Source organism: Pogona vitticeps, chromosome 5, assembly GCF_051106095.1.
Source record: "Pogona vitticeps strain Pit_001003342236 chromosome 5, PviZW2.1, whole genome shotgun sequence".
Lineage (NCBI taxonomy): Eukaryota > Metazoa > Chordata > Lepidosauria > Squamata > Agamidae > Pogona > Pogona vitticeps.
Genome location: NC_135787.1, coordinates 86500640 through 86528360, shown reverse-complemented (window position 1 = coordinate 86528360; position 27721 = coordinate 86500640). Strand labels below are relative to the sequence as shown.

Sequence of the window (27721 nt, the reverse complement as noted above, 5' to 3'; positions counted from 1 at the left end):
TTACTATAGGACAAATTTCTGCCCCTTCATTAATTCTGTTATATACTATGCTTGGCATCTAGAGATAACAGTGTCACTATATCTTGCTCTTGCTGAAAAAACTAGGACATTTCTTCTGGTAGTGAGATTTCTCTCTTTGAGAATACTGGGGAAGGGGGGAATCTGGAATACCTTGCAGATTTCAGGCATTTTGCACAGGTAATGAAAGCATACACAAAATTCAAGCTTTTCTTGCATCAGAGGGGACCTTTTATGGGCAAGACACTTGCCTGGTATGTGGGAGGAAAAACAAGATGCTCAGGAAAGATGCACTGAGCAAGGGGTTGGACAGAATGGCCTTATAGGCCCCTTCCAACTTCATGATTCTATGAAATATGCCATTCCACACAGGAATTATAACAATCCTGCATAGTTGGGTGGCTCTTCTAGAAAATAATCACAAAGCTGCCCTCAAAAATTGCATGAGGTTTCTCAGTAAAAAAAAACCTCACACAAGCATTGCACATATGACACTGACAATTGCATCAAGACAAAGTGTTGGGGGTGGGGTGAAGCCTTATAGGCTAGCACATTTATAACTGTGTATTTTACATTACTCATTGACAAAGAGGATTCTGGTCAAATTGATGAAACTTTCTTAGATCTTGTTGAAACTGCTATTGCTTTCTCCCTTCAGGCTCTCCAGAAAAGGAGAGCCTGAAGGGGCAAAGAAGGAGATGAGTTTGCAATGGTTTGATTTCTTGTAGTGCCCACAAAGAAGAAGAAGAAACTATTTTCAACAGTCTTTGTAAGAAGTCATATGTTACATACCTGATTGGCCAAGGCCTACTCCCTTGGAAGTGAGTTTAATGGCAAAACTGCATGGTTTAAAACACCTGAACATATTTTTCAACTCCCATGCCCTCACCCAGTGGTTTAGAGTCTGATAAACGGTTTTGGAGAACACAAGAGCTTGCATAATTCATGAATTTATAGTTGATGCTAATTAAGAGTATTGCTCATTTGAAGTTTCAGATTCCATCTATATATGGTCACTCATCAAACATTCTACAGTTATGCAACAGTTATTCAAAATGGGGTTACATCTTCACATTTTTCTCATAGCAGTAAAAGTTAGCAAAATCTGAATAATGTTAAAGGTACTAGAGTAAAGCTCACATAATCAGCTTAAAAATATACTTCATAATACATGCAAATTTAAAACCAAAAGATTAGCAAATGGGAAAAGGAAAACTTGCTTTGAATATCAGGAGATGTAGTTTTGGCAGATGACCAGGGGAAGAGCTTCATAAGCCGCTCTTTAATGTTGTTTTTGGCACTGCTCTGGGTGTACAGGAAACCTAGAAGATACATTATCAGGGCTGTTAAATCTCTGAAGAATCAACTTGCATGCTGCACACCAAACATGCATGCTGAAGGATGGAGCACAAAGAAAACCAGACAGACATTCCCTGCTGAAAACAATGAAAAAGACAACAACATCTCTTTCCTTTTGAACTTACACCAAAGGCTTTTGTACCACTTCTCTTTCTTCATAAATGGATAATCACAAAACAATATTTATTAAATGCAAACACTGGGGTTAATGCATCTCCTGATATCTGAATATTTTTGTTTTGAAGATTAAGCCAAAGAATATTGGCAGACACCTTTGTCATTGCTCTAATTGCCTGATGATTCAAATATAGAATGAATGATTTCCCACAAAATCCCTATGCTGTTTTAAGCTCTACCACTTTGTCATATCAAACAATCTGCACATGTCATTCAGAAGATGTGATAACTGGCTGGTACTTTTGCTTTCCTTGAGATGCAGAAATTCCCTGGTTTTCTGTATAATTTTATGATAACAATGACAGTTTGTGGCTCACTAGACTAGGTTTTAATTTGCCTGCTCATTTGTTAGAAAGACAAAATTAATATATTTGAGACATTGGATATTAATTCCACCAAGAATGGGATGACGTTGGAGTGATATGTTAGCTTAAATGTATAAGAGAAAGTAGGTTACTATGTGTGGAAAACTTCTGCTTAAAGGCAGAATATAGCTGCATTCTGTTCCAGTGATGTGCATACATTTCTGGAAGGAAGCGGCAGCTGCCAGCAGGTGGGGTAACCCCTTCTTCTGCCCTTTCACTTAGAGGTAGAGCATAAGATCAGAGGGTTATTTTAGCCAATCCTAGTTATGATTAGGTAACTAGTATCTTACCTGTTTCTCTCATAACATACAGTGGGGTCTCGACTTACGAACTTAATCCGTATTGGAAGGTGGTTCTTAGGTCGAAAAGTTCATAGGTCGAATCTGCATTTCCCATAGGAATGCATTGAAAACCATTTAATCTGTATCTGCTCTTTTCCGTCCATAGAAACTAATGGGAAGCTGCTATTCCGCCTTCTGCCGCTAGAGGGGAATATTTTTTCTTTTTTTTCCCCTTAGGTTCAGGAAATGAGGAGGAAGGCAGGGAACAGTTTGCAAAGCACTTTAGAAATCTTTTTTTTTCAACAAAGCCAATTTCAAATCATGTTTTAAAGCATGTTGTGATGATTTTTTTTCAGCACAAAGACACACAGGCAGGCTTTTTAGGTGCTGAGCAAGCCTCCCCAAGCCTCTTCAGAGCCAGCCGATCAGCTGATAGGCGGGGAGAGGAGGGTGCTGGAGCGGGGGGGGGGAGCACAAAATGGCTGCCAGGCTCCCTTCTGGTGTGGGCTTTTAGCTGTTTCCTGCTCTTTTTCCTGCTGTTTGGGGGCTACCAAGGCCTGGTAAGTGACTTTCTTTTATTCATTTTTAAGTTTCTTACCCTTTTTCCCCCTCCAGAAGCCTCTAAGGGGAGGGAGGGGGCACTTTTTTCCTGTCCGCTGTTGACTCCTTTGTTCTCCCTCTAAGGCAATTAGCCTTCCTTTATTCTGTGATCACCCACAATTGACGCCTGAACAGGGACATCGCCTGAGGCAAAGCAGCTCACCTCACCTGGCACGGGCTACATATGCGTCTTTGCATCTTCTTTTGGATCCCGGTGAGTATTATTAGTTCAAGATAGGAAACACTTTCACAGTGCTTCAAAATCAACATAAGAAAGACCTGATTTACTTGCTCCATAAATAAGGCCCCCATGGTGTATCTGCCTCGGTAGAGGATTTAATGACACAAATAGGCAATTTTTGTCCTTGGTATCCAGAAGAGGGCAACTTTAAGCTTTCAGATTGGGATAAAATTGGGAATAAACTGCACAAAGACCCTGTTGCTCCAGTTAAAGTCATACATATATGGCATGTTTGCTGGGACATGATTTCAAAGATCACAAACGCTTTGTTAGCCCAGTCTTTAACTAACCTTCCAACAGTCCCTCAGATTTTGCCACCCTCTAAGCCAACATATCTCCATGAAAATAGAAACAACCCTCCTTCCTACGCAGCTCATGCCACTCTTCCAATGACCCCTTCTCCCCTTTCTCCCCCCCCTCCTCGTTCAGCAGTGCAGCAGATGTTCTCTGATGTTATGGCCCAAGGAAGACCGGAGGATGTTGCTACCACCCTCCCCCTTATGTCTGTTTGTCCTGTGGTTCGTAACAACCAGGGACAATGTGTTCATGAAGGTCTCACCCTTGCTGTATTTAAAGAGTTAAAAAAAGTGTAGTTGAAAATGGTCTCCATGGCAGTTTTACTTTTGGGCTGGTTGATGGGCTATGAAGAAATGGAAATCTTCCAGCTGACTGGAAAGCCTTGGTTAAAGCTATGCTCACTCCTGCTCAATATATATTGTTTATGCAGGAATGGAAAGATGCCGCTGCCATTTTGGCCATGGATAATTTACAAAACAATATTGCTGTGTCTGCAGATATGCTAAATGGAGATGGACTCTTTGTCACCATAGCACAGCAGATTACCATCCCTAAACAGGGGATTGGCACAAGTGGGTGACATTGTTGAAGCAGTCTGGTTAAAAATCCCAGACAAAGGTACCCCTTTAAGGTCTTTTGCCAATTTGCATCAGGGCCCTACAGAGGACTATATGTCTTTCATTAACAAATTGCAAATAACAATTGAATGGCAGGTGGAGAATACAGAGGCTGCTGATATTTTGTTAAAACAGCTGGCATTTAAAAATACTAACATGGATTGTAAAACAACCCTTCAGGCTATTTACAATAAACCAGAGACTGACATTGCTTCCATGCTAAAATTATGTCAGAATGTTGGGACAAAAATTCACAAGACACAGCTTTTGGCCACAGCTATGGCTACCTCCTTTAAGCTGGCCTATCGTAAATGTTTTTCCTGTGGCGAGAAAGGGCACTTCAGACAGGCATGCAGATGAACCCCCCAAAATAATAAACACCCTTCTAAAATGTCAGAAAGATTATCACTGAGCCAATCAATGCCGGTCTGTTCTAACACTGGGAAACTCCAAGTTGGGTGGATTATGAAGGACCCTTAATTATCCAAACCTGGTTTAATATACCACAAGTCCTTCCTGTGGGTGAATCTATCACTCAATTGTTGTTATTTCCATTAACACAGATGGGTCCTTCTACCAACCCTCATAGTGGGGATTTTGGTTCTACTCGAGTTGTTGCTATAACTACCATAGAGCACTTGCAGCCCTGACTCCCTCTTAAAATGGGATCACTTGTTCTTAATGGCCTGATTGATACAAGAGCTGACGTTATTCTTATTGCAAAGAAAGACTGGCCAGAAAGCTATCCCACCCAGCCAGTGCATGACATTTGGGGAGTTGGAGGGTATGAGCAAGTCCAGAAAAGCCTCCAGCCCATTGTGCTGGAGAGTCTAGGTGACTCTCCTAGACAAATGACAATCACTCCGTACATTCTCCTTACATTCCCCTTTTCCATCTGGGGTCGAGATCTCTTGAAAAAGGTTGATGCAAAATTGCAGACAAATTTATAATATAGGCCTCTACGCAATCTGACACAGACTTGCCATTAACGTGGCTCCCTGGACCATCTGTCTGGGTTGATCAAAGGTCATTGTCTAAAGAAAAGCTCCACGCAGTGGAGGCCTTAGTTAAGGAACAATTAGATGAAGGACATATAGATATTCCACCAGTCTGAGGAATAACCCATTTTCACCATCAAAAAGAAAACTGGGAAGTGGTGTTTGCTACACGACCTTTGGGAAGATAACAAGTGCATTCAACCTATGGGCTCTTTACAATGCGGCTTCATTTCATTCGTTTATTTGATACCCCAACACTAAGAGTTAATGATATTAGATCTCAAGGACTTTTTCTTCACTATTCCTTTAGCACCAAAAGACAGGGAAAATGTCGCCTTTACAGGCAAAATTTGCCCTGTGTACAACAGTTCCCAACCTACTCAAAGATATCAGTGGAAAGTCTTGCCTCAGGGAATGCTGAATCCCTGACTTTATGTCAACATTTTGTCAATCTAGCCCTACGGCAATTTCACTTGGAACATCCTGAATTGCTTGTGTATCATTTACATGGATGACATTTTGGTGGCTGGGCAATCCCTCCCCACTGCTTAGAGAAAAAAGGCCTTCACATAGCTCCAGAAAAGATACAAACCACACCTCCATTTCTTTATCCAGGGCACAAACTATTGCAAGCTACATCTTCTCCGTTCTTACCAGAACTAAAAACTCCATCTCAATTTACATTAGTGCAGTTGCAACAGTTCCTCAGGCACTGAAATTGGGCTGGTCCATTTTTGTGCCTTTCTACTCATGAATTGCAGCCATTGTTTAATGCACTCTGGGGACATCAGTCTCCTGCTGACTCCATAACCATCACCAAGACTATGAAACATGCCATACATCAAATTAATGCAGCCTCACTACATACCATGGTCGACCACATTTCTTCTTTTGCAACTGGTTATCTTGGACACTCCCCAACTGCCTACTGGGTTGTTGTGTAGTCCAAAGTCTGACAAGGCCATTTCTGTAGCAGAATGGCTTTATTTATGTAACACTCATCTCTGAAATGTTTACTCCACTCTAAATGCAATTACTGACCTTGTAATCAAAGGACTGCCATCGTGCCAAACAACTCACAGGTTGGGATCTTCTGTGTTGTGACTTACCTATTTCCAAAGCTGACCATGATCATATAATGTCTACATCACTAACTTGGCAAATTGCTTTTTCAGACTACATTGGCAACATACATTTTGATCCTCCCAAAGACCCTCACTTAACATTCATTCAGCAAGTACCCTTTCGCTTTTCCTCTCCTTTCTCTGCTACTCCTCTCCTTGATGCACTGTTTTTACCAATGGTGCGGCTACCAGAGCCGTGATTACTTTTCAGCAACCTCCTGGAACCTGGAAAACCTGTTTTACTTCTATTCAGAGCTCTGAAGATCAGAACCTCCTTGCTGCCAGATCACAACCTTTTTTTTCAGCTCACATCCAATCTCATACTAGATTTCAAGATGCTATCTCAGAGGGAAATCATTGTGCAGACTCTGCTCTTCGTTCCTTGTGTCCCCTCTTTTCCAATCTTATGGACAGCCATTCCTTTTTTTATCAGAGTGCTAAACAACTCCATAAGCGATTTTCTATTCCACTTTCTTAATCTCGAGACATTGTCTCCTCCTGCTCTTCCTGTTCCATGTCTCTCGTTTCCTTTCCTTTTGATGCTGCTTACCCATGAACAACAGATGCCAATCAGCTTTGACAAATGGATGTCACTTATGTTCCTACCCTTGTTCCTCTTTCTTATGTTCATCGAACTATTGATACTTATTCAGGATACATTTGGGCTACCCCTCTTCATGGCGAGACCTTTTGCCATGTCATATAACATTGTTTACATACATTTGCAATTATGGGCCGGCCTCAAGCCTTAAAATCTGACAATGACCCTGCCTATACCTCTCACACCTTTACCACTTTCTGCAATGAATGGGGCATTCGACTTTCCCATGGTGCTGTATAATTGTACAGGGCACACCACCCTTTTAAATTTCTCCTTTCAAAACAACAACAAAAAACCAGAGGGATTAAACCCCAAGATGTTCCAGATGTAGTATCAATAGCATTATTCACATTAAATCATTTAACTGTATCACAGGTGATCATAAGTTGTCACCAGTACAAAAACATTTTTTTTACTTACTTTACTTTTATTGGACTTATATCCCACCCCCCTAGACAAAGTCTACTCGGGGCAGCTTACATGAAAAATAAAACACAATGTTATAACATACATAAAATCCTACAAACTTATTTCTATATACATTGTCAAGATGGGATAATTAAAGAAACAGAAAATCAGTTAATTGACTGGAGGGAAGGCCTGCCTAAAGAGCCAGGTTTTTAAACAGCTTTTGAAAACGCCCAGCGAGGGAGCCAGACGGATTTCCATTGGAAGGCTATTTCATAGCCGAGGGGCCACTGCCGAGAAGGCACGGTTTCTTGTTCTTTCCTTCCGAGCCTCTCTCAGCATTAGGCCCCTCAGCTGTCCCTGCTGGCTTTGTCGAGTGATTTGGGTAGACCTGGGTGGGAGAAGGCGATCTGCCAGGTATCGAGGTCTCAAACTGTTTAGGGCTTTATATGTCATCATTAGCACTTTGAAGTCAACGCGGAAACGGACGGGCAACCAGTGCAGAGCAGCCAGAGTGGGGGAGATATTCTGATATTTTCTGACCCCACTAAAAAGCCTGGCTGCCGCATTTTGCACCATTTGAAGTTTCTGCATCAATCTCAAAGGCAGTCCCACATAGAGTGCATTACAATGGTCTAACCTCAAGATTACAAACGTGTGGATAAGAGTAGTGAGGGCCCCCCCATCAAGATATGGTTGCAGCTGGGCAATCCACCACAGATGAAAATAGGCGGAACGGGCCACGGACGCCACCTTGGTTTTCATGGTAAGCGCCGGGTCCAGATGTATCCCCAAGCTGTGAACCTCGCTCTTTGTGGTGAGGGTCGTTGCCCCAAAAGAAAGGGAGTCACCCAAACCACTAACGGAGGGACCACCCACCCTCAAGACCTCCGTCTTGTCCGGGTTCAGCCTCAACCCATTCAACTGCATCCATTTCAGTACCATCTCCAGGCAGCGCTGAAGGGACGGAACGGCATCCATTGAAGTAGGTGAAAAGGAGATGTAGAGCTGTGTATCATCAGCATACTGATGGTACGATGCCCCACACCCCCTGATGACCCCACCCAGCGGCCTCATGTAGATATTGAACAGTATTGGAGAGATGATCAACTCCTGAGGAATCCCACAATTAAGACTCCATGGGGCTGAAACATTCTCGCCAAGCTGTACTCTCTGGGGACAGTCCTCCAAGAAGAATCGGAGCCAGGCAAGCACAATGCCACTGATTCCCAGCTCAGAGCGCCTCCCCAGGAGGATACCGTGGTCGACAATATCAAAGGCAGCTGAGATGTCAAGGAGGACCAAAAAGGATATATTGCCCCCATTGGCCTCCCTCAACAGGTCATCCATCAGTGTGACCAGTGCTGTTTCCGTACCATAGCACGGCCTGAAGCCCAACTGAAATGGGTCCAGGACATTGGTTTTGTCGAGAAGCGTCTGAAGCTGATCTGCCACCACCCTCTTCATCACTTTGCTAAGGAAGGAAACATTGGCAACGGGCCTATAATTTCCTGTCATCCTCTGCCAAATTTGGTTTCTTCCTAATGGGCCTAATGAGTGTCTCCTTTAATTATTGCGGTGGCCCATTCTGTTGTCACAGGCCTGGCTGCTTTGATAAGCCAGGCCTGGCAAGGGTCAAGGGAGGAGGAGGAGGCCCGACAGCGATCAAGTGGTTTGTCCACCAAGTCTGGTGTCACAGGCTGAAAGAAGTTGAAAATCACTGGGCAAGGCAGAGCACTGGATATCTCTTCTCAATCCATTGTGTTTAAAAAAGGAGAGAGGTCATGGCAGATGGTCTCCACTTTTGATTTTAAAAATGCTGCAAATTCATCAGGTGAGATATTAGTGGGAGGACTATCGCCCAAACCAATTCTGGATAGATCGTGAACTATACAGAAAAGTTCCACCTGCTGATTGGAAGCTTATCCGGTCAGCGAAGTGAGATTGTCTGGCAGCCCTTACCTTAGCTAGCTAATGGTTAGTTGCGATCCTAACAGCTATCTTGTTATAACCCATCGGTTCCTCCATCTCCTGATTTCATAAATAAATCCTCATGGAACGGCCACTAGTGACTTAGAAGGAACCTCTCGACCCTCAGTGGGAGGGTCCAGCCCCTTTACTAACATGGGATCATGGCTATTCTGCTGTGCTTAGTCCCACAGGTCACTTGTGGATCTTGGCTCGGTGTGTGAGGCCATATCGTGGGAAGAATGAGTTAGCATCGCAACCTGCAGAACCCAATTCCAGAATTCAACCCAGCGATGGCTGTGGAGCAGGATCAGATGACTGCGTATCACTGGAAGCGCACTCAGCCCAAAGTTACTTTGGGCATGATAAAGACACTGAGTGCTGATGCAAAAAGAGCTCCAAATCAGCAGCAGATCCTGCAAACTCCTGAAACTTTTCTAGCAGCCATTATCTCGCAGCTGAATGCCAACTCTGTGATGCTATTGTGTTGTGTTCTCATTCATGGAATTATGCTCCTCATACTCCTTATAAGTTGCTTTTGCTTTATTCAATGTATATCAACCTTCTTTTCCATGATAACTACCTGTCTTAAAGCTTCGCCATCAGGCCTTAGGCAAAAAGACTTATATGTAGTTCACAAATATATGAAAGAATATGTGCCTTTGCTTAACAAACAAGAAAAAGGGGAAATGTGGGAAACTTCTACTTAATGGTTCTAGCTGCATTCTGTTCCAGTGATGTGCATAGACTCCTGGCAGGAAGCGGCAGCTGGCAGCAGGTGGGGTAACCCCTTATTCTGCCGTTTTGCTTAGAGGTAGAGCATGAGATCAAAGGGTTATTTTAGCCAATCCTAGTTATGATTAGGTAAGTAGTATCCTATCTGTTTCTCTCATAACATACAGTACTATGTAATCATGCTAGTAAATAAAAGAGCTCCTGGGGTGTTATCAGTAGGCTCCGCTGGCTCGGACATCTGCTGTCAACTCCTTTGTTCTCTCTCTAAGGCAATTAGTCTTCCTTTGTTCTTTGATCACCCACAACTATGGTTTACCATGGCTTTTCAACCATTATGATACCACAAACGAGAACAATGCTGACTCTTGATATAACTGTCACAGACTGTTTCATGAATTCTGTTTTCATCTGTAGTTACTATTACCACTTTTTCCTTTACACCATCATTTATGCATACATATTTATTCTATGCCTCTGTCTCTCTCTCTCTCTCTCTCTCTCTGTGTGTGTATTTGGATACAGTATACTGTTATTCAGAACAGCTGAAGAAAACAGAAGCTGAAACATCTTGTCACAATAGACTTTTCTGTTTTGTTAGAAATATTTGTCTTTATTTGTCATGGTCAAGAGATCTATAAATGTTGTTGTTACAAAGTCACACTCATATCTGTCAATTGAAGATAGTACTTTATGTATCTGATGAAACTGACATGAGTGCACAAAGGCTTGTGCCCTTTTAAAAAATATATTTGTATAATGTACCAAATGACTCTTTGGGCACATCCAGAGAGGGAAGTTGAAGTGGCCTGGTTTGTACTTAGAAGGTTCTTATATTTAGTGCAGTCTTTTTAATCACTTGTATGATCCTTCCATTCACATCGACATTTTTTTTCTCCCATGGAAAAGTTTCAAACAAGTCTTTGGATTGTGCCAATGTGTCCGCTTTTCAATGAATGACACTCCCCTTCCTGTTCCCTTTCCTGCCTTTCCCAGTGGCTGTCATTCAGCAGGTGGCAGAGACTTTCTTTTTTCCCCTTAAATAAAGTAAGTGTCATAGTGAAATATCGATGCATCTGTCTAGCTTACTACTCATAATACCACGAATGTATCTCATTTATTTAAAGTAGTGCTGCATGAATAGGAAAATATTTTAAAAATAAAAATGGTAGAGCCGATGAAAATAGAGGAGGGAGGGGTTCTCTATCATCCCTTTCAATGCTGCTATGCACCAAATATGTCACAGGGTTGTCATCTCAGATAATACTACCCACAGGTCTACTTGGGTGCAAACTAGCCATCTGCATAGGCTGCAGAACAGGATAATTAGGAGTGCTCTGAATCATGCAAAAAATTGTAGCGCTTGGGCTCTGATGGCAGAAAGTGAGGAGGGATTAATGAACCTCTCAATGAGGGTGAAAGAGGAGAAAACAAAAAATGGTCTGAAGCTCAACATCAAAAAAAAAAAAACCACTAAGATCATGGCTACTGGTCCCATCACCTCCGGGCAAATAGAAGGGGAAGATATGGAGGCAGTGACAGATTTTACTTTCCTGGGCTCCGTGATCACTGCAGATAGTGACAGCAGCCACGAAATTAAAAGACAACTGCTTCTTGGAAGGAAAGCAGTGAGAAACCTACACAGCATCTTAAAAAGCAGAGACATCACCTTGCCAACAAAGGTCCACATAGTCAAAGCTATGGTTTTTCCAGTAGCGATGTATGGAAGTGAGAGCTGGACCATAAAGAAGTCTGACCACCGAAAAATTGATGCTTTTAAATTGTGGTGCTGGAGGAGACTCTTGAGAGTCCCCTGGACTGCAAGGAGAACAAACCTATCCATTCTGAAGGAAATCAACCCTGAGTGCTCACTGGAAGGACAGATCCTGAAGCTGAGGCTTCAATACTTTGGCATCTGATGAGAAGAGAAATCTCCTTGGAAAAGACCCTGATGTTGGGAAAATGTGAAGGCAAGAGGAGAAGGGAATGACAGAGGACAAGATGGTTGACAGTGTCACCAAAGCTACCCACATGAATTTGACCAAACTCCGGGATGCAGTGGAATACAGGAGGGCTTGGTGTGCTCTGGTCCATGGGGTCATGAAGAGTTAGACATGACTGAAGGACTAAACAACAACAACTCTCCTTAACAAATCACATCCATCCATCTCTCACCATCAGTTTTCTCTCTCACTTCCTCAACAGCCTGAAGAAAACCACCTCCCTCCTCTCCATCAACACTTAGTATGTGTTTTATTTTTAAATTATTTCTCTATTTTGGAAGTTTGGGTGAGGATAAGGAGGAAAAAAGCTGCTGGTCTTTTAGTTCCATTGCCTCTGCACTATATGTGCTAGCTAAAGAAATTACAGCCACTGTTAAAAGTGCCTCCAAATAGGTTTTAAACTGGTGTTTCAGCTTTTCAGTTTAGAAATTCTGACAAAATCTGTCTACATTAATCAAAGTGGCTGAAAGCCAGTATTAGGATTGTACACATGATTCTTTTTTTCTTTTCAGTGAGTAGGTCCTCTAAAAGTTTTGATCCAACCCTGGTTATATTGCATCAGTTTTAAACAACTTTTGGCTGCTCAAGTAAACAAGGGATAGAGTGCTTACATCCTTCAGGAAAGTAGCCTACAGTTCCATGTCACCACATAATGATTATATTCTCAGATTACATTCTCACACAGGAGACCCAGTATGCCACAGAAAATCCAGCTTTCTAGGGTTCAGAAGAAAAACGATTCCAAAACAAGGAAAGAAAGAAATATTCCTGTCTTAGCAAAGACAAAACGCCTTACATAATTTTTCGCTGCTTCACGAGTAGAAAACATATAAGTGAATGACAAAGAACCAGTTCAGATCTCCCAATTACATCTGCAGACAACGAGAGCAACATATCAAATAAAGATACTGAAAATGAAGGATGATCCCCTTCATGGGCAGAGACCTTGTTGTGGTGGAGGGGCTTGTGGGCTTCAGTGAGGTTGAGAGCTATGCTGAAGGGTCTCTCAAGCCAGACAGGTCTCAGTTGAGAAGCCAGATCAACTGTGTCCACCAACCATCAATTATGATGGATCAAGTTGTTGCCCAGGTAAACAATGACTGTGTCAGATGCTATAGTCCATAGGCATCTGGTGACAGTTGAGCTACAGGGCTCAGCAGACCCTGTTGAGAAATCAGGACAGGCTGCTGCAAAGCTACTGGAACAATGTAAACACAAAACTTGGACTCTCACTGAAAATCGAGAAATTATGAAATGTTACTACGAAGCAATAACATGGTTTTCATCCCATGGTTTTCAAAAAAGAATGATGGAAATTTAGAAAAGGAAACACCTAAGTACTGACATTATTGAGCAACGATTAATGGACCAGAGAAGGTTTATTATCTAAAGTGCTTTTAGAACTGGAATTGCAAGCACTAGAAAAGGAGGCAAAATCAACACAGAACAATCACCAAAATATGGAAGACAAATGAAGGGTAGTGGTAGACACAATAGTGGAAGAAAACATATCAATAGAGGAACAACTTATGGAACAACCCAGAAATTATGAGTTGACAGAACACCAAACATCACGGAGGAGAGGAATAGTAACCCATATTAGCCAGAACACAGAAAGACAAAGGCCCCCCAGTTTGCACCAATTACAAAGTAAACCAGTAAAAGATCTATTGAATGATGCAAACATTGTCATCAGAACAATCCCAACCAACACCCTTAAGGAAAAACACCAGCTCATGTATAGCACAGCTACCATAATGTTTATGGAACTTGGTTACAAGCTGCAAAAAGCCTAGAAAACTCATGGCAGCCCAAAATGTAAAATTCAGCTGGAAAGAAATATAAACAATTTACATGCAGACATTAGCAACTTAAAACACTTGAAAGATTCAAAACTTAAAAAAGTAAAAGTAAAAGGCAGACTACATAAAATATATGACCTAGAAAGGAAAACAATTGTTGAAACTATGGAAGAATTAAAGCAGCCGGTAATAGCTACAGCGATAGGGATGTGGTGGCACTGCAGGTTAAACAGCAAAGCCTCTGGGCTGCAAGTTTGAAAGATCAACACTTCAAATCCATGCAACGGAGTGAGTTCCTGTCACTTGTCCCAGCTTTTGCACGTAAAAAAATCTGAGTAGATAAATAGGTACCACCACAGTGGGAAGGTAACAACGTTCCATGTCTAGTCACGCTGGCCACGTGACCACAGAAACTGTGTATGGACAAACGCTGGTTCTATGGACTGGAAACGGGGATGAGCACTGCCCCCTAGAGTCGGACACTACTGGAGAATTGTCAAGGGGACCTTTACCATTTTAACAGCTACAGCAAAGAAAATTGCAAAATCTGATGAACACTTGAAACAATATAGACAAAACAAGCAATTTCAAAATAATCAACAATATAAATCACTAGGAGGAGATGAAGAGCAAGAGAAATTAGGCCCATGTAAAGATAATGCATTACAATTTTGGAAAGAAATGTGTAAAAGTCCAACCAGACATAACAAAAACGCCTCATGGATTAAAGACATTTATAAAGAAACTCAAGAAAAACAAATGGATGATATTCTAATAACAACTGAAATGATAAAGAGGCAAGTAAAGGCTGTGAAAAATTGGAGTGCACCTGGTCCAGATGAGTTGCACAGATTTTGGTTAAAGCATCTAATAAGTCTCCACCAACGTACAGCAGTGCAATTTAACCACTTACTTCAAAATTCTACAAGTGAAGACTGGGCGACAACATGCCACACATTTCTGATAATAATAGATCATCACAAGGGCAATGAACCCAGTAATTATTGACAAATTACCTGCCTTCCAATAATGTTTAACCTCCTCACAGGAGTATTTCTAAGATCAAGAACAAATAGATAAATTTATGACAATTTAGACTACTTTTGTTCAATTCATAAAGATAATGCTCCAAAATATGGACCACTTGGATCTTCGGAGACATGTTTTTTAGACTAGACCACCAATGTGATCAAGTGAGTTTGATAAATTATATTGATAAAATATAACTGCTTACCACTTCCAGGACTGTCAAATTCTTTAAGGTGACCCATCCAAAATGATTCAAATTATGCAATCAGTTCAATAATTCTTTTAAAAATTCCCATTATGGTTGGATCCTGTGATCTCTTCACTATCCCTAAATGACAGGCTCTCTTAGATTAAAAAAAAAATCATGACCACAACATGGCACAATCCAGTATTTCTTGTTTTCCTCACTCCCTGTCAACATGAGAAGATTCCCTAGATTGAGAATTTAACTTCAGCACAATCTCTTGGCTTTGTTCATGACTTTTCATTTTTCTCTCTCTGCTTTTTTCCAGTCTGGACATCAAAGTACAATAAAAGCAATAAACAATACCATTTGATGGGCTGCACATGAGCCACTTTCTGAAATGCTGCTCAGCATTGTCATGAGTAGTGTAAAACATGGAATTATTGAAATACTGACAATATCCAGTTTGCCTTCAGCTGATTGACAATGGCATCATGGGTGTAAATGACCAGAGGTCATGGGTGTAAATGACCAGTAGCTCTTCTCCTTATCCGCACCCAACCTCTTAGGGAAAACAAACAAAAAACAAACAAAACCCAAGTGATGATGATGGTGACTGATCATTTAACTCAAAATATGATTTTTTTCACTAGGCAAGTCTTATTGCTTTTAGTTTTTTACTGATTCACAGTCAATTACTTTAAGTAGGGGTGTGGTTTTCCTGAGGTTTTCGAGGAATGTAAGGAGAGAGCCAATGGTGAGGGATGGGAATATGTGATTGTTAAAGAGGGTGCACCTTTTCCACTATGGTCCATGGAAATTCCAGTACTGGAAAAAAAAATTCTGGAGTGTCACCTTCTCTTGTTGATGCCCCAGGCAGGTGCTTATTTTGCTTAATCCAGAGCTGAGTATGGACATCCAAGGAACCAGCACAGGGAAAGCCCTGCTGGAAAAGAAGGATTCCCTAAAGCAGAAGGATGAACTTACAATGAACTTTCTTCAAAGCCTTCTTCTTCCTGCAGAACTCAGTCACCCTTTGCCTTTGCCCTGAGAGACTCCTGCCCAGTTTGCAAAAAGACTAGATGTTTGCCCACCGTGGCTAAAGCAAAGATCTATAGTGAATCACCAGTTCCTTCCAGACAAGTGGAAGGAAGCAGGAAACCTGCTCCAGATCTTTGCTTCAGACAAGGAGAACAAAGATATAGTCTCTTTCCCTTTGCAAACTCTATGGGGGGGTCCCCTTCTCTTGAGGCCCTAAACACTGCTGTACTGCAGCCAAAACTGTGCTCACAACCTGGGGTTCAAATCCCAGGTAGCCGGCTCAAGGTTGACTCAGCCTTCTATCCTTCCGAGGTCGGTAAAATGAGTACCCAGCTTGCTGGGGAGGCAATGTGTAGCCTGTATAATAAAAAAAAAAATTGTAAACCGCCCGGAGAGTGCTTGAAGCACTATGGGGTGGTATATAAGCAGCATGTTTTGCTTTCTTGCTTTAATAGTTAATTCAGACAATTTTACATATTGTTGCAGGCATAGTATTGTTTCCCAATATAAATTTTAATAAAAGAAACTAATGTTTTAATTATTATATTTTTGTGTAAGGGAGGGCCCTTCTGGCAGGGGAACCCAGGGAAATTCTGCCCTTATAAGTCCAGCACTGCCAGGAGGCAGCTTTCTTTTTATAAAGGTTGTGTTGGATTCATGTGAGTAAAGAAATGTGACACGGCCATATACCCAACATCTGTGCATATGTCAGGTTCAACAGCAATTAAAGCTATGGTAGGTTGCCTACCTGAAACCATTAAGAAAAATGAGCAAATGGGAAAGTGAAAGGCTATGCGATAGGCACTTAGTGTACAATGTTGTTCTGTTCTTGAATTTGGGAGGAGATAATGCAATACTACAAATGTGCATCCCTGCTCAGTGTATTTGTTCTTTATAATTTCCATGGTAATCTCTTTTTCTGTCTCTTTATATTTGATGTAATAATCTTATTTTACTTAATTTGTCTGCATTTGTACTTTTTGCAGTCCAGGAAAAGAGAGATGACCAAAAGAGGGATGTGCTGCATGGAGAAAAAGAATAATATATATTTTAAATAATTTATTTTTAATTTGTAAGAGTATTATTAATGATGAATATGGTAATAATACAGGAATTAAGACAGCTTTGGAAAGAAACCTAAATATTAATATACCAGAACAGTCTTCATTAAAAATATGGGCATTCACCCTTATAAATCTCTACAAGTTAGGCCCAATGAAATGTTATTAGGAACAGTTCAGAAATGGCAATTATGCACTATAAAACATCATAAAATCTGTAAGAAGATCAAATACATGTTGGAGAAATTGTGGCTCAAAAGGATCATTAGAGTATATGCAGATGTCCTGCCACTTTCCTGACGAGGAAGCTGAGGCAGGAGGGAGCTGTGCTTGGGCGGCATTTTATTTGGTTAGGTATTTTCTGCTAGGCTGAACTTTATACTCCCTGACCTCATGGTCTGAGGGGGCGGGGTTTTGGCTTTAAATTAGTGCCAGCAGAATTCTCCAGTTCTATTTGTGACTCTAATCTGCTAAATGGGAAAGCCAAATAGCATTGCATACACCTGGGGGGCAGGAATGTTTTAGGAGTAGGATCATACTTCCACACTATTAGGGAGCAGGCCGGGTAGGTGGGGCTCGTCAGCCTTGGAAGGCAGCCCTTCTAGGAGAAGGAAAACTCTGATTTCAAACCTCCACTGCCTTGTGGCTATATCCACTGGTGGAAAAGGCTTCAGGAGTAAACCTCAAGGCAAAATCTGGAGCCGGAGTCCTGGAGGCAGTTTGTGTCATTCTGACAACTCCTGCGATGTCACTGGAACCAGCTGTATTGGCTCTTGCCTTTCCATTGGACTATTTCAGTGATGAGGAGAGGGTGGATTTGCTGCTTGGGTAACAGCCTATCCTCCATATTATTCTACGCAGGCTTCATACTCTGGAGAGGACACTCCAGCTTCTCATACAGTGTCGAAATAACACGGGAAATAGCAGTTACTGGTTATAAGTCTTTGCTTAATTGGCGTAGAGCATGATGCCAGGGGCTACATCCAACGGTGGGAGAGGTCACTGCACCTCACTAGGAAGGGTGAAAGCCAACAAGCAGATCAATCACCCTGCACCATAGATCAATCATAAGAAAACTTCTGCCCTAAAGTTGGGCATCTGAAATGTACGGACAATGACCCCTGCTTTTCTGACAACTTGCAGGAAATAGATGATGTGCGCAAGACAGCAGTCATTGACATGGAACTGAGTAGACTGCAGATGGACATTGTTGCCCTGCAAGAGACGAGATTCCCAGACATGGGATCTGTCAAAGAAAAAAAAACTTCTCATTCTTCTGGCAGGGAAAACCTTTGAATGAGACCAGGGAATACAGTGTTGGCTTTGTGGTCAGAAATGCTCTACTGAGATCCATTGTTCCACCTACTGTGGGTGTGAAAGAATCCTGTCTCTGCAGCTCCACTCATCAGTGGGACTGAGTGGAATGTCTAGTGAGGATCAAATCGAGCTGTGAACGTCTAGTGAGGATCAAATCACCCTCATTAGTGCATATGCACCAACACTGTCGTCCACAACAGAAGTCAAAGACAAATTCTATGACAATCTGGCTGCTACTGTCAGAAAAGTCCCTGAGAGAGAATCGCTGTTCATTCTTGGAGACTTTAACGCTAGAGTTGGTGCTGATCACAACTCTTGGCCCAGCAGTTTAGGCTGTTTTGGCATTGGGAAGATGAACAAATATGACCAACGCTTGCTGGAGTTTTGCTGTTATTATGGTCTTTGTGTCTGCAACACATTCTTTAACACAAAACCTCAACACAGAGTTTCGTGGAGACATCCAAGATGGAAGCATTGGCATCAGCTTGATTTGATCCTCACTAGACGTTCCAGCCTTCCTAGTATTACGATCACACACAGTTACCAAAGTGCTGATTGCGATACTGATCACTCCCTGGTATGTAGTAGAGTGAACTGCAAACAAAAAGATTGTATCACACGAAAAGGGAAGGAAGACTATGTATTGACATCAATAGGACTCGCAATCAAAGAAAAGTGGAGGAATTTGCCCACGCGCTTGAGGAAACCTTTCCAGGCCCGGCTGATGCAAATGCACCAGAACAATGGGAACATTTAAAGAACACTGTTTATAACACTGCCTTGTCCACATTTGGCAAGAAGATCAAAAAGATGGCTGACTGGTTCAAAGCCCATTCAGAGGAGTTGATGCCAGCCATCAAGGATAAGAGGAGAGCTCTAGCAGCATACAAAGCCTGTCCTAGTGAGTACAACTTGCAGGCTCTTCGAGTTGCTCATAGCAAAGTCCAACAGGCTGCCAGGAGATGTTCCAATGATTATTGGCTTCAGCTCTGCTCTCAGATACAGATAGCAGCAGACACAGGTAACATCAAGGGAATATATGATGGTATCATGCAGACTTTAGGTCCAATACAGAAGAAATCTGCTCCCTTGAAGTCTGCTACAGGCGAGATAATCCAGGACTGAGCACAGCAGATGGAATGCTGGGTACAGCACTAATCTGAGCTATATTCCAGAGAGAATGTAGTAACCGAAGAGGCATAAAATAACATTGAGTGCCTGCCTGTCTTGAAAGAGCTGGACAGTGAACCAACTTTAGCAGAAATAAAAGCAGCCTTGGATTCCCTCGCCTTTGGCAAGGCACCTGGGAAGGATAACATCCCTGTTGAAGTGCTGAAGTGCTGTAAAGAGACCATCACCACCGAACTGTATGAAGTCTTTCATCTTTGCTGGAGTGAAGGTGGAGTACCACAGGACATGAAAGATGCAAACATCGTCACATTGTATAAGAACACAGGGGCAACTGCAGTAACTACCTTGGTATCTCTCTTCTCAGCATTGTAGTGAAGCTGCTGGCCCGTGTTGTGCTGAAGAGACTACAGGTGCTTGCAGACAGAGTCTATCCAGAATCATGGTGTGGATTTTGAGCTACTAGATCCACCACTGACATGGTATTTTCCCTCAGACAGTTGCAGGAGAAATGTAGGGAGCAACAACAGCTACTCTTTGTGGCCTTCATAGATCTCTCAAAGGCCTTTGATTTGGTTAGCAGAGATGGCCTTTTTAAAATACTTCCCAAGATTGGATGTTCACCTTGACTCCTTAACATCATTAGGTCCTTTCATGAGGGAATGAACGGCACTGTAGTTTTTGATGGCTCAACATCAGATCCTTTTGATATCTGAAGAAAAGTAAAACAAGGCTGTGTCCTCGTGTCAACCATGTTTGGGATCTTTTTTGCTTTCATGCTGAAGCATTCCCTTTGGAACTGCAAGAGAAGGTGTCTATCTCCGGACTAGATTAGATGGAAAGTTCTTTAATATCTCTAGATTGAGAGCAAAGACCAAAGTCCAACTGAAATGCATGCGGGACTTCCTCTTCGCTGATGATGCATCCATTGTTGCCCACTCTGCTGAAGACATCCAAGAACATATGGATCATTTTAGCAAGGCCTGCCAAGACTTTGGACTAACAATCAGCCTGAAGAAAACACAAGTCATGGGCCAGGGTGTGGACTCACCTCCCTCTATTACTATCCCCACAATTGGAGGTTGTTCATGACTTTGTGTACCTTTCCTCAACCATCTCTGACACTCTCTCCCTAGATGTCGAGCTGGATAAACACATTGGCAAAGCAGCTACCATGTTCTCTAGACTTACAAAGAAAGTAGGGCTTAATAAGAAGTTGACAGCATAAACCAAGATCCATGTCTATAGAGCCTGTGTCCTCAGCAGACTCCTGTACTGCAGTGAGTCCTGGTCCCTTTGTGCACAGCAGGAGAGGAAGCTGAACATGTTCCATATGCGTTGTCTCTGATGCATTTTTGGTATCACCTGGCAGGACAAAGTTTCAAATAAAATAATCCTAGAACGAGCTGGAAATTTAACATGTATACATTACTGAAACAGTGCCGTCTATGTTAGCTTGGGCATGTCGTAAGAATGGCTGATGGTTGGATTCCAAAAGATCTCCTGTATGAAGAATTAGTGCAGGGAAATCACCCCAGAGGGAGACCACAGCTGCGATACAAGGATATCTGCAAGCGGGATCTGAAGGTCTTAGGCGCTGTTACAAGACCTCCATACAAAGCACGTTACCATAGTCTCTCGAGACTGAAGGATGCCTGCTACTACCTGCTCAAAGGTCAAATCATTCTGGCATGAAGTTATAAACTGGATGAGTCTGTTAACATAGCAAAAGATAATCCCTAACAAGACCTTACTATTGTTCTCATTATTAACAAGAGGAATGGGAATTTATCTGATAAAGAGTTTGTGGTAATCCTCATAGGCTGTGAGAACTGAAATTACTAGATCTTAGAAAAATGCCCAAGGACTCTCTTTTCAATTATATCTGGTTATGATATTGGCAGCAGCAGTAATAAAGAAACAGACTACTCAATTTAGAATGATTAGAGAAGAAATGAAAGAAGATAATTTCTTAAGGTTTTGTACGTTTTGTTGGTGTTCAGTTTGGATTTAACCAAAGGAGGATGAAGTTTTGAGAAGTCAATCGGATTTCACGTGAGCTGCCTTTTAAGTTTGATGTTGGAAAATAGTTAGAGTGACCTTTAGAGGGAAGGTTCATCTGCCTATGGAGCTAGGGCTAGGAGTTTGAATCTGTACTGTCTCTCCCCAGAACGATCACCCAGAACATGTTTAATTCATGGAGCTTTGTACTCTGCCACCTGTGCAACCTTGGCTAAGCCACAGAGCACAGCTAGAAGAAAGGACTGGTAAACTAATTCTGAGTACATTATATTTAGCAACCCCTGGAAAGGTTGCCATAAACCAGAATTGACTTGGCAGTACATCATCGTTGTTGTTGTTGTTGCTGTTGTTGCTTTGGTGGTGATGGTAGTGGTGGTATCAGTTGCAGCATGAATAAATAAATGAACAGTGATGTGGTTTCGGTAGCATTTTCCTCAATATAGTTCTTCATCATCAGTTTTTAACTGCTGGAAAGAAAAGAACATACCCTACAGATGCCAGATAATACCAAAGGAAGCCTTCACAGGTGACATTGCCGTCTGATTGGCCAGAAAAGAGCATGGGGGAAGTGAGGACAAGCAGAAGAAATCATAAGGAAGAAAAAAGGCACAATTTCTTTCAGATAGACACACTGAATATTTTATTATAGAAGAAAAAATATAAGGAGAAAATAATAAAGAAAGTGGTGCATTAATCCCTCTGGAGATGAAATTCTATAAACAACACACCATTCCTGAAAAGACCATCTACATTCACTGAGCTCTGAGGGTGGCAAATACCTGGATAACAGCTTACTATGCTGGTGAAATGTAAGTTTACATGGAAGAAGGTAGTAAAAGCAGCAGCAAATATTCTGGGAGATCTTTAGGTACACACACCATGGCTCATTAATAAAATAGTTAACATGCATAAAAGATGCTCGAGCATTTTCTAAACAGTTCATCTAAATAATCTTAGTAATCCCAACAGCAGTTCTACACATGAAATTTTTTGAGAGTTCAATTCCTATTCTTTTCTCAAGTGAAAAGAGTGAGAGTTAAAAGTTATTCACACATAATAAATAATCCTGCTTTTTTATATATGAACTAGAAAATTATTTGCTTCACTGGGCTGGATTAATACATTCTATGATTAAAGCAACCCATATCATATAAATAGAAAAAGGGGAACTGATTTTGAATATCATCCTGGTACGCTGCCACAATCAATCACTATCAATCTGTTGTTATTATTATTAATTAGAATAGAGTGGAAATATGTTAAAATTTGTTTCTGCTTGAAATATCCAACCAGCAAGAGTATACTAATTGCTGTAGGTCCACTTTGTATAAAATCAGCATCACTGTTCAGAATTAATTAATTAATTAATTAATTATTTTTTTCCTTCCTTCCTTCCTGAGCATTACACAAGTGAAAATTGTGAACATACGTGAAATATAGATAAAATTAAAAACAAATTAAAACATTAAGATAATTAGACCATTCCCTATAAGTGTTGGACTGTAAATTTATCTAAAAGGAACATTCCATATTTTCATGGCAAAAAATAACATGAAGGTGGCTAATAATGAAAACAACAAAAATCAAACAGCTAAAAATTAGTTTTAAACACCATTAAACAAATGTGAAACAGCAGCAGAAAGTAACACATACCAAGAAAGAAAAAAAAGCAAGAAAAGAATGTGGATGATATTGAATTCAGATGAATACAGGCAGCTCAAGAAAATAAAATTGCCATTTCCTGAGTCTGAATGCCAGCACTTAAAGGTTATTTTGGGTCTCCTAGTATAGGGGATTCCACATCCTGTAAAGTCACAGTAAAGAAGATTTTGTCTCACAGCCCTATCAACTGTACTTCACTATGCAATGTGTTCCATCCATGCTGGCTTTCTGTGCAACCCACATCACCTTCCCTAACAGTGACATTGCTTTAGGAAACAAGTCTAGGTGCTAAGTACATACTGAAGGTATTAAGATCAAAAACTGGGAAAACTCTCTCTCTCTCTTTGTGTGTGTGTGTGTGTGTGTGTGATGGGTATGAGTGTGTGAAAGATATATTTAAAGACTGTAAGTTTCTACAAATAACAAATTATCTCCAAAGACACTGAAGTTTGTTGGACAGGTTTCATTAGGAATGTATGTGCTTGTTTTGTTGCAATATCATATATTCAAGAGAAAGCTATTCAGCCTTCCTGAACATCTTGTCCTTCTGATGAAATCTTGAAATGGCACCACTACACAAAAGCCAAGCAAAAGACATTTTGTCTCTCTTTCACAATACGAACAAATGGAGAAATGAAGTATCTGGTGTAAAGGTGGCAGCATGCTGACAGAAGAAGTACAACAGGTCAAAAGAGGTTAAGTCTGATGTCATCCTTTTATTGACATCTCACAGTATTACTCACAGACAGCACATGCCTCAAAGAGAACCATGGAATTAGTTAGAAAGTCTCATATATAGTGCAATGGAAAGTTCCTGACCCAGGAGCTTTAACAGATTTGTTTCCTACTGCCTTGACTTCTGACAGCCATTTTTATGACACAAATTGCAGACAAGATTGCAAATAGTGAAAAAAATCCAGATAGATCTATGGTGCTATATTTTATTGTGGTCTCAGTTTTATTGTAAAGTACGCTGTTCATTAGCTGCTGGAATTAAAAATACTCTTGATTAGAAGACAAATGTGAAATCACCCATCTACAGAAAAAGACAAAAGCCCATCTCACAGCCATGAATACTCCACTCCCAAGCCAACTACACCAGAGCACAGAGTGCTGTCCTCTGAAGATGCCGGCCACAGAGACTGGTGAAACGTTAGGAAGAACAACCTTCAGGAGATGGCCAAAGAGCCTGAAAAAACCACAACAACCAATGAGAAATGCTTTGTTTTTTAAAAACATGAACGTTTCCTGAATTTGAATACCACCATTTCACATCCCTAAATGGCCATTTAAAAATCCATGATATTTCAGGTGTGGCATTTTTGGTGGTCTGTGTGGTAAAAAACTGCCCTACCTGAACACATCAAAAAGTGTTTTTAAAGGTGTTGCTTCATTAAAGGTAGCAAACCTTCAGAAAATATGAAGTATTTTGTTGACTTGTATGGATCTCCCTGTTTACTCTGAATTTTAGCTAGAAGTGAACTGCTAGAAATCAGATTAAGAAGTAAAGTACTTGTTTTAAATGCGGGTTTCCACCAGTTGCTGCCAAATTTCTGCACGGCTTAGACTTCAAGAAAATGATTACTTTTGCAGCTTTCTGCATAGTAACAACAGGACAAAGTCTATCTCTTTATGCACTCCATCCTTGTGTGTTTCTGCACAGAATCTGCTTAGTAGGGTACCAATCTCATTTCCTACTGAATGAATTCTTTGCCACCAACAGTTGCCTATCCCACTTAGCTGAGTCACTGGCCTAAAGGCTTTTGTTTTACAATATTTTGTAAAATGATTTACAAGATGGAGAAATATAATCAAAATGAGAATCATTTTAAAGTTTTATGAAGATTATACAGTACCAGAACATGACCTCATGCTGTGCTTTGCTTTATTGCCAAGTCCACAAAAGAACCCATGATTTCAAATGTCAGGCTGATGTATGTTTTTAATGTGCAGAATGGCAAGAATAATATGAAATGCTCACATTGTATTTTGTGTCAGTAATAAAGCATCATTGCTATGTTATTCCCTGGAAATTTCTTACTGAGATCCTTAGCATTCATTAACCTTTTTCTATCGGTTGGAAGACATCAATAATCTGATGTAAAATGTTAGTACTATCACATCATTAGTCACTTAGTGATTTTGCAAAGTGTTTTACAGTCTTTTAATGTTTGTAATTTATTTTATTTATCCATGCACTTATTTGGATAATCATGACCTACTGACCAGAGATTCAAGCATTTAGTTTTTTGAACCATAACTCCCAGAATCATCCAAATACCACAAGTTTGCGGGGGATACCAGAAATTAAATTCCTAAAGAGTAATTTTTTTGCTTTCCAACAGATTAGTGGATCATTTACATTTCCCAGGATTACAACAAACCAGAAAGTGAATATTTCACTTTTGGCCTCCCAGATCCAACACACTGTGTATTCTGACAACACATTAGAGTGATTACTTTGTAACTCTCTGTATACTTTGGTGGGGATGGGAGTTTTCCATAAACTGAAAAAGTTCCAGACATTCTCATTATTAATTTAACATCCATGCACCAGCCTTTATCCGCCTCCCAGTATTCTGGACAATTGAGAACAGCCCAAGTCTTTTAACCACCTGAGTAAAGATGCTATGCAGTTGACAAAGTCAAGACACATAGCGCGTAAAATATGACCAGTTATTTTGGCCCATGTGGTGCCTCTCCTCATCCTGGAACATAAGCATTCTCTGACAGATAAAGCCCTGCCCTAATACCTTGAATCATGACCAATACTAGAGAAATTGTGGGCCAAGGAAACAGGATCATCACCCTCTCCACAGCCCTCCCATGGAAAAGTTAGAGCATATTTCACACTATTTCAGGCCTGCTCTTCATAGATAAACATAGAGAGAACCAACTGAAGAAGTGAAACGGAGTTGGTGAATATCTGGTCTGCCAGATGTTGCTGGAAGGCAATTGTCACCATCACTCACCAGTGGCTGTGTGGACTGGGACCAATGGAAGTTGCACTCCAACCACACATGTGCCCTGACCCTAAAGGACACATATGGCCGTAATTATTTGATAAAAATGTATCATTGACTCTCCTTTACATAAGCACTTAGACTAAGCAATAGAGGGGCATTATCTATATAAACGGGACATCCAAGAAATAGACAATCATTTGTATTTCTTCATTCAGAATGGGGAAAAAATAGAGAACGAAACATGTCTGGCTTCAAACTACTTTTCATTTCAATACAATAATATCACACATGCTCATGAGAACAAATGTATACATCTTAAACTATTAAAATTGCATTCCCATGTGATTTGGAGAGAAAATAAAACACTTGTTTCCTTCAGCATAACAGATGGAGAAAGCAGTTAGTTGGTATTGCACTTGGTGTTTTCCCTTTTATAATGATTCTTCTTAGTGCTAAGAAAATCTAATTTCCTCTGAACAAGATGCCTGTTATCTATCACAGCCCTTTTGTGAAGGATGCTCGCTAATGCTGCTCATAACAGCTTGTCGTGATAAGATTGCCATGTTGTAATGCCTCAGTATCTAACAAACAGATGGCTGGTGTCCTAATCAGACACAAATAAAATGTGTGCAGGACAAAAACATAGCAATAGTTCATGCTGGGCTTTCCTTTTTTTTCCCAGTCATTTCATGCTGCTGTTTTCCTTTCCTTTCCTTCTCAGTCCTTTCTTTTAAATTAAGCTGGAGTATTTCAATGTGATGCTTTAAGTCTTTGGCTGGCTCCTCAACTGCCAGTGTTTGGTTCTCACGTATGTTATTTATCACCGTTCTCGGGGACTGCTGTTTGACTGGGTGCAGTGAAGTCTTCATCCCATTGTCAATGCTTAACGCTCTCCCAGGGTATTTTGGTACCTGAGACGGATAACAAGTCTGCCCATTCCCCAATATAGACTGATTAACCAGTGATGGAGCATTATTCTCCAGAGCATCTGATGATCGCATGTTAGTGAAAGAGGTGCAGACAGCCAGATGGCAGACATAGCATGGAACTCCAATACCTTGCTGCTTCATCACCCCATCTGGCCCTTACTCCCTATTCAAACAAATACTGTTATGAAGCTACTGCCCTGTGTTTCATAAGAAAGAACAATAACCGTGTGCACAATAGGCCTGCATGACCTGCGCTGGGTCCCTCTCTGAAGTGTACTGGGAAAAGGCAACGATGCAAGACACACAGCTGAGTGTCATGTTCCCTTCTTTCAAAACCCAGCATCACCACAAAGAGAGGTTGCCTCATTTCAGGAGAGAGCTGTCAGCATCCTTTCTGTGTCTCTTGTCCTCTCTATGAGGTGGCTCCCCAGCAGCTTGATTTTTCCCTCAGCCAAACAGGAGTGTCAAGACTGCAAGAGCAGGCCTGAGAGACAACGTTCACTAGGTTATGGCCAAAGGAAGAAGCTCTGCCAGCCTTTTGAAAAACATGCGACTCCAAAGCTTTCCCAGGGCAGACTCTTTTCTTCCATCCAAACTTGGCACATTGTCAGTCTTGACTGCTGAAACTAACAACCTAAGAAGAGCTATACTAGAAAGAGCAAAATTCTATGGACTCCAGCATTCTGTTTATACAGTGGCCAGGTAGTGGCTAAGGGAAACTCACATGAAGAAAATGACTGCAGCAGCTCTTTCCTTCTCATGTCCCCACACCATGGGGAATTTAGAAGCAT

General features: G+C 41.1%; 1 protein-coding gene across 10 annotated transcripts in view; it reads right to left on the bottom strand.

The window, feature by feature from the left end:
- KCNIP4 (potassium voltage-gated channel interacting protein 4) overlaps positions 1-27721 on the bottom strand; it is a 522091-nt gene that overhangs the window by 114101 nt on the left and 380269 nt on the right. The window contains exon 2 of one of the 10 annotated variants that reach the window (XM_078394056.1): positions 1235-1340. The exons of the other annotated variants lie outside the window; for them this stretch is intronic. Within the exon in view, the coding sequence (XP_078250182.1) occupies positions 1235-1340 (106 nt within the window). The remainder of the gene's footprint in view (positions 1-1234; positions 1341-27721) is intronic. 10 annotated transcript variants of the gene reach the window in all.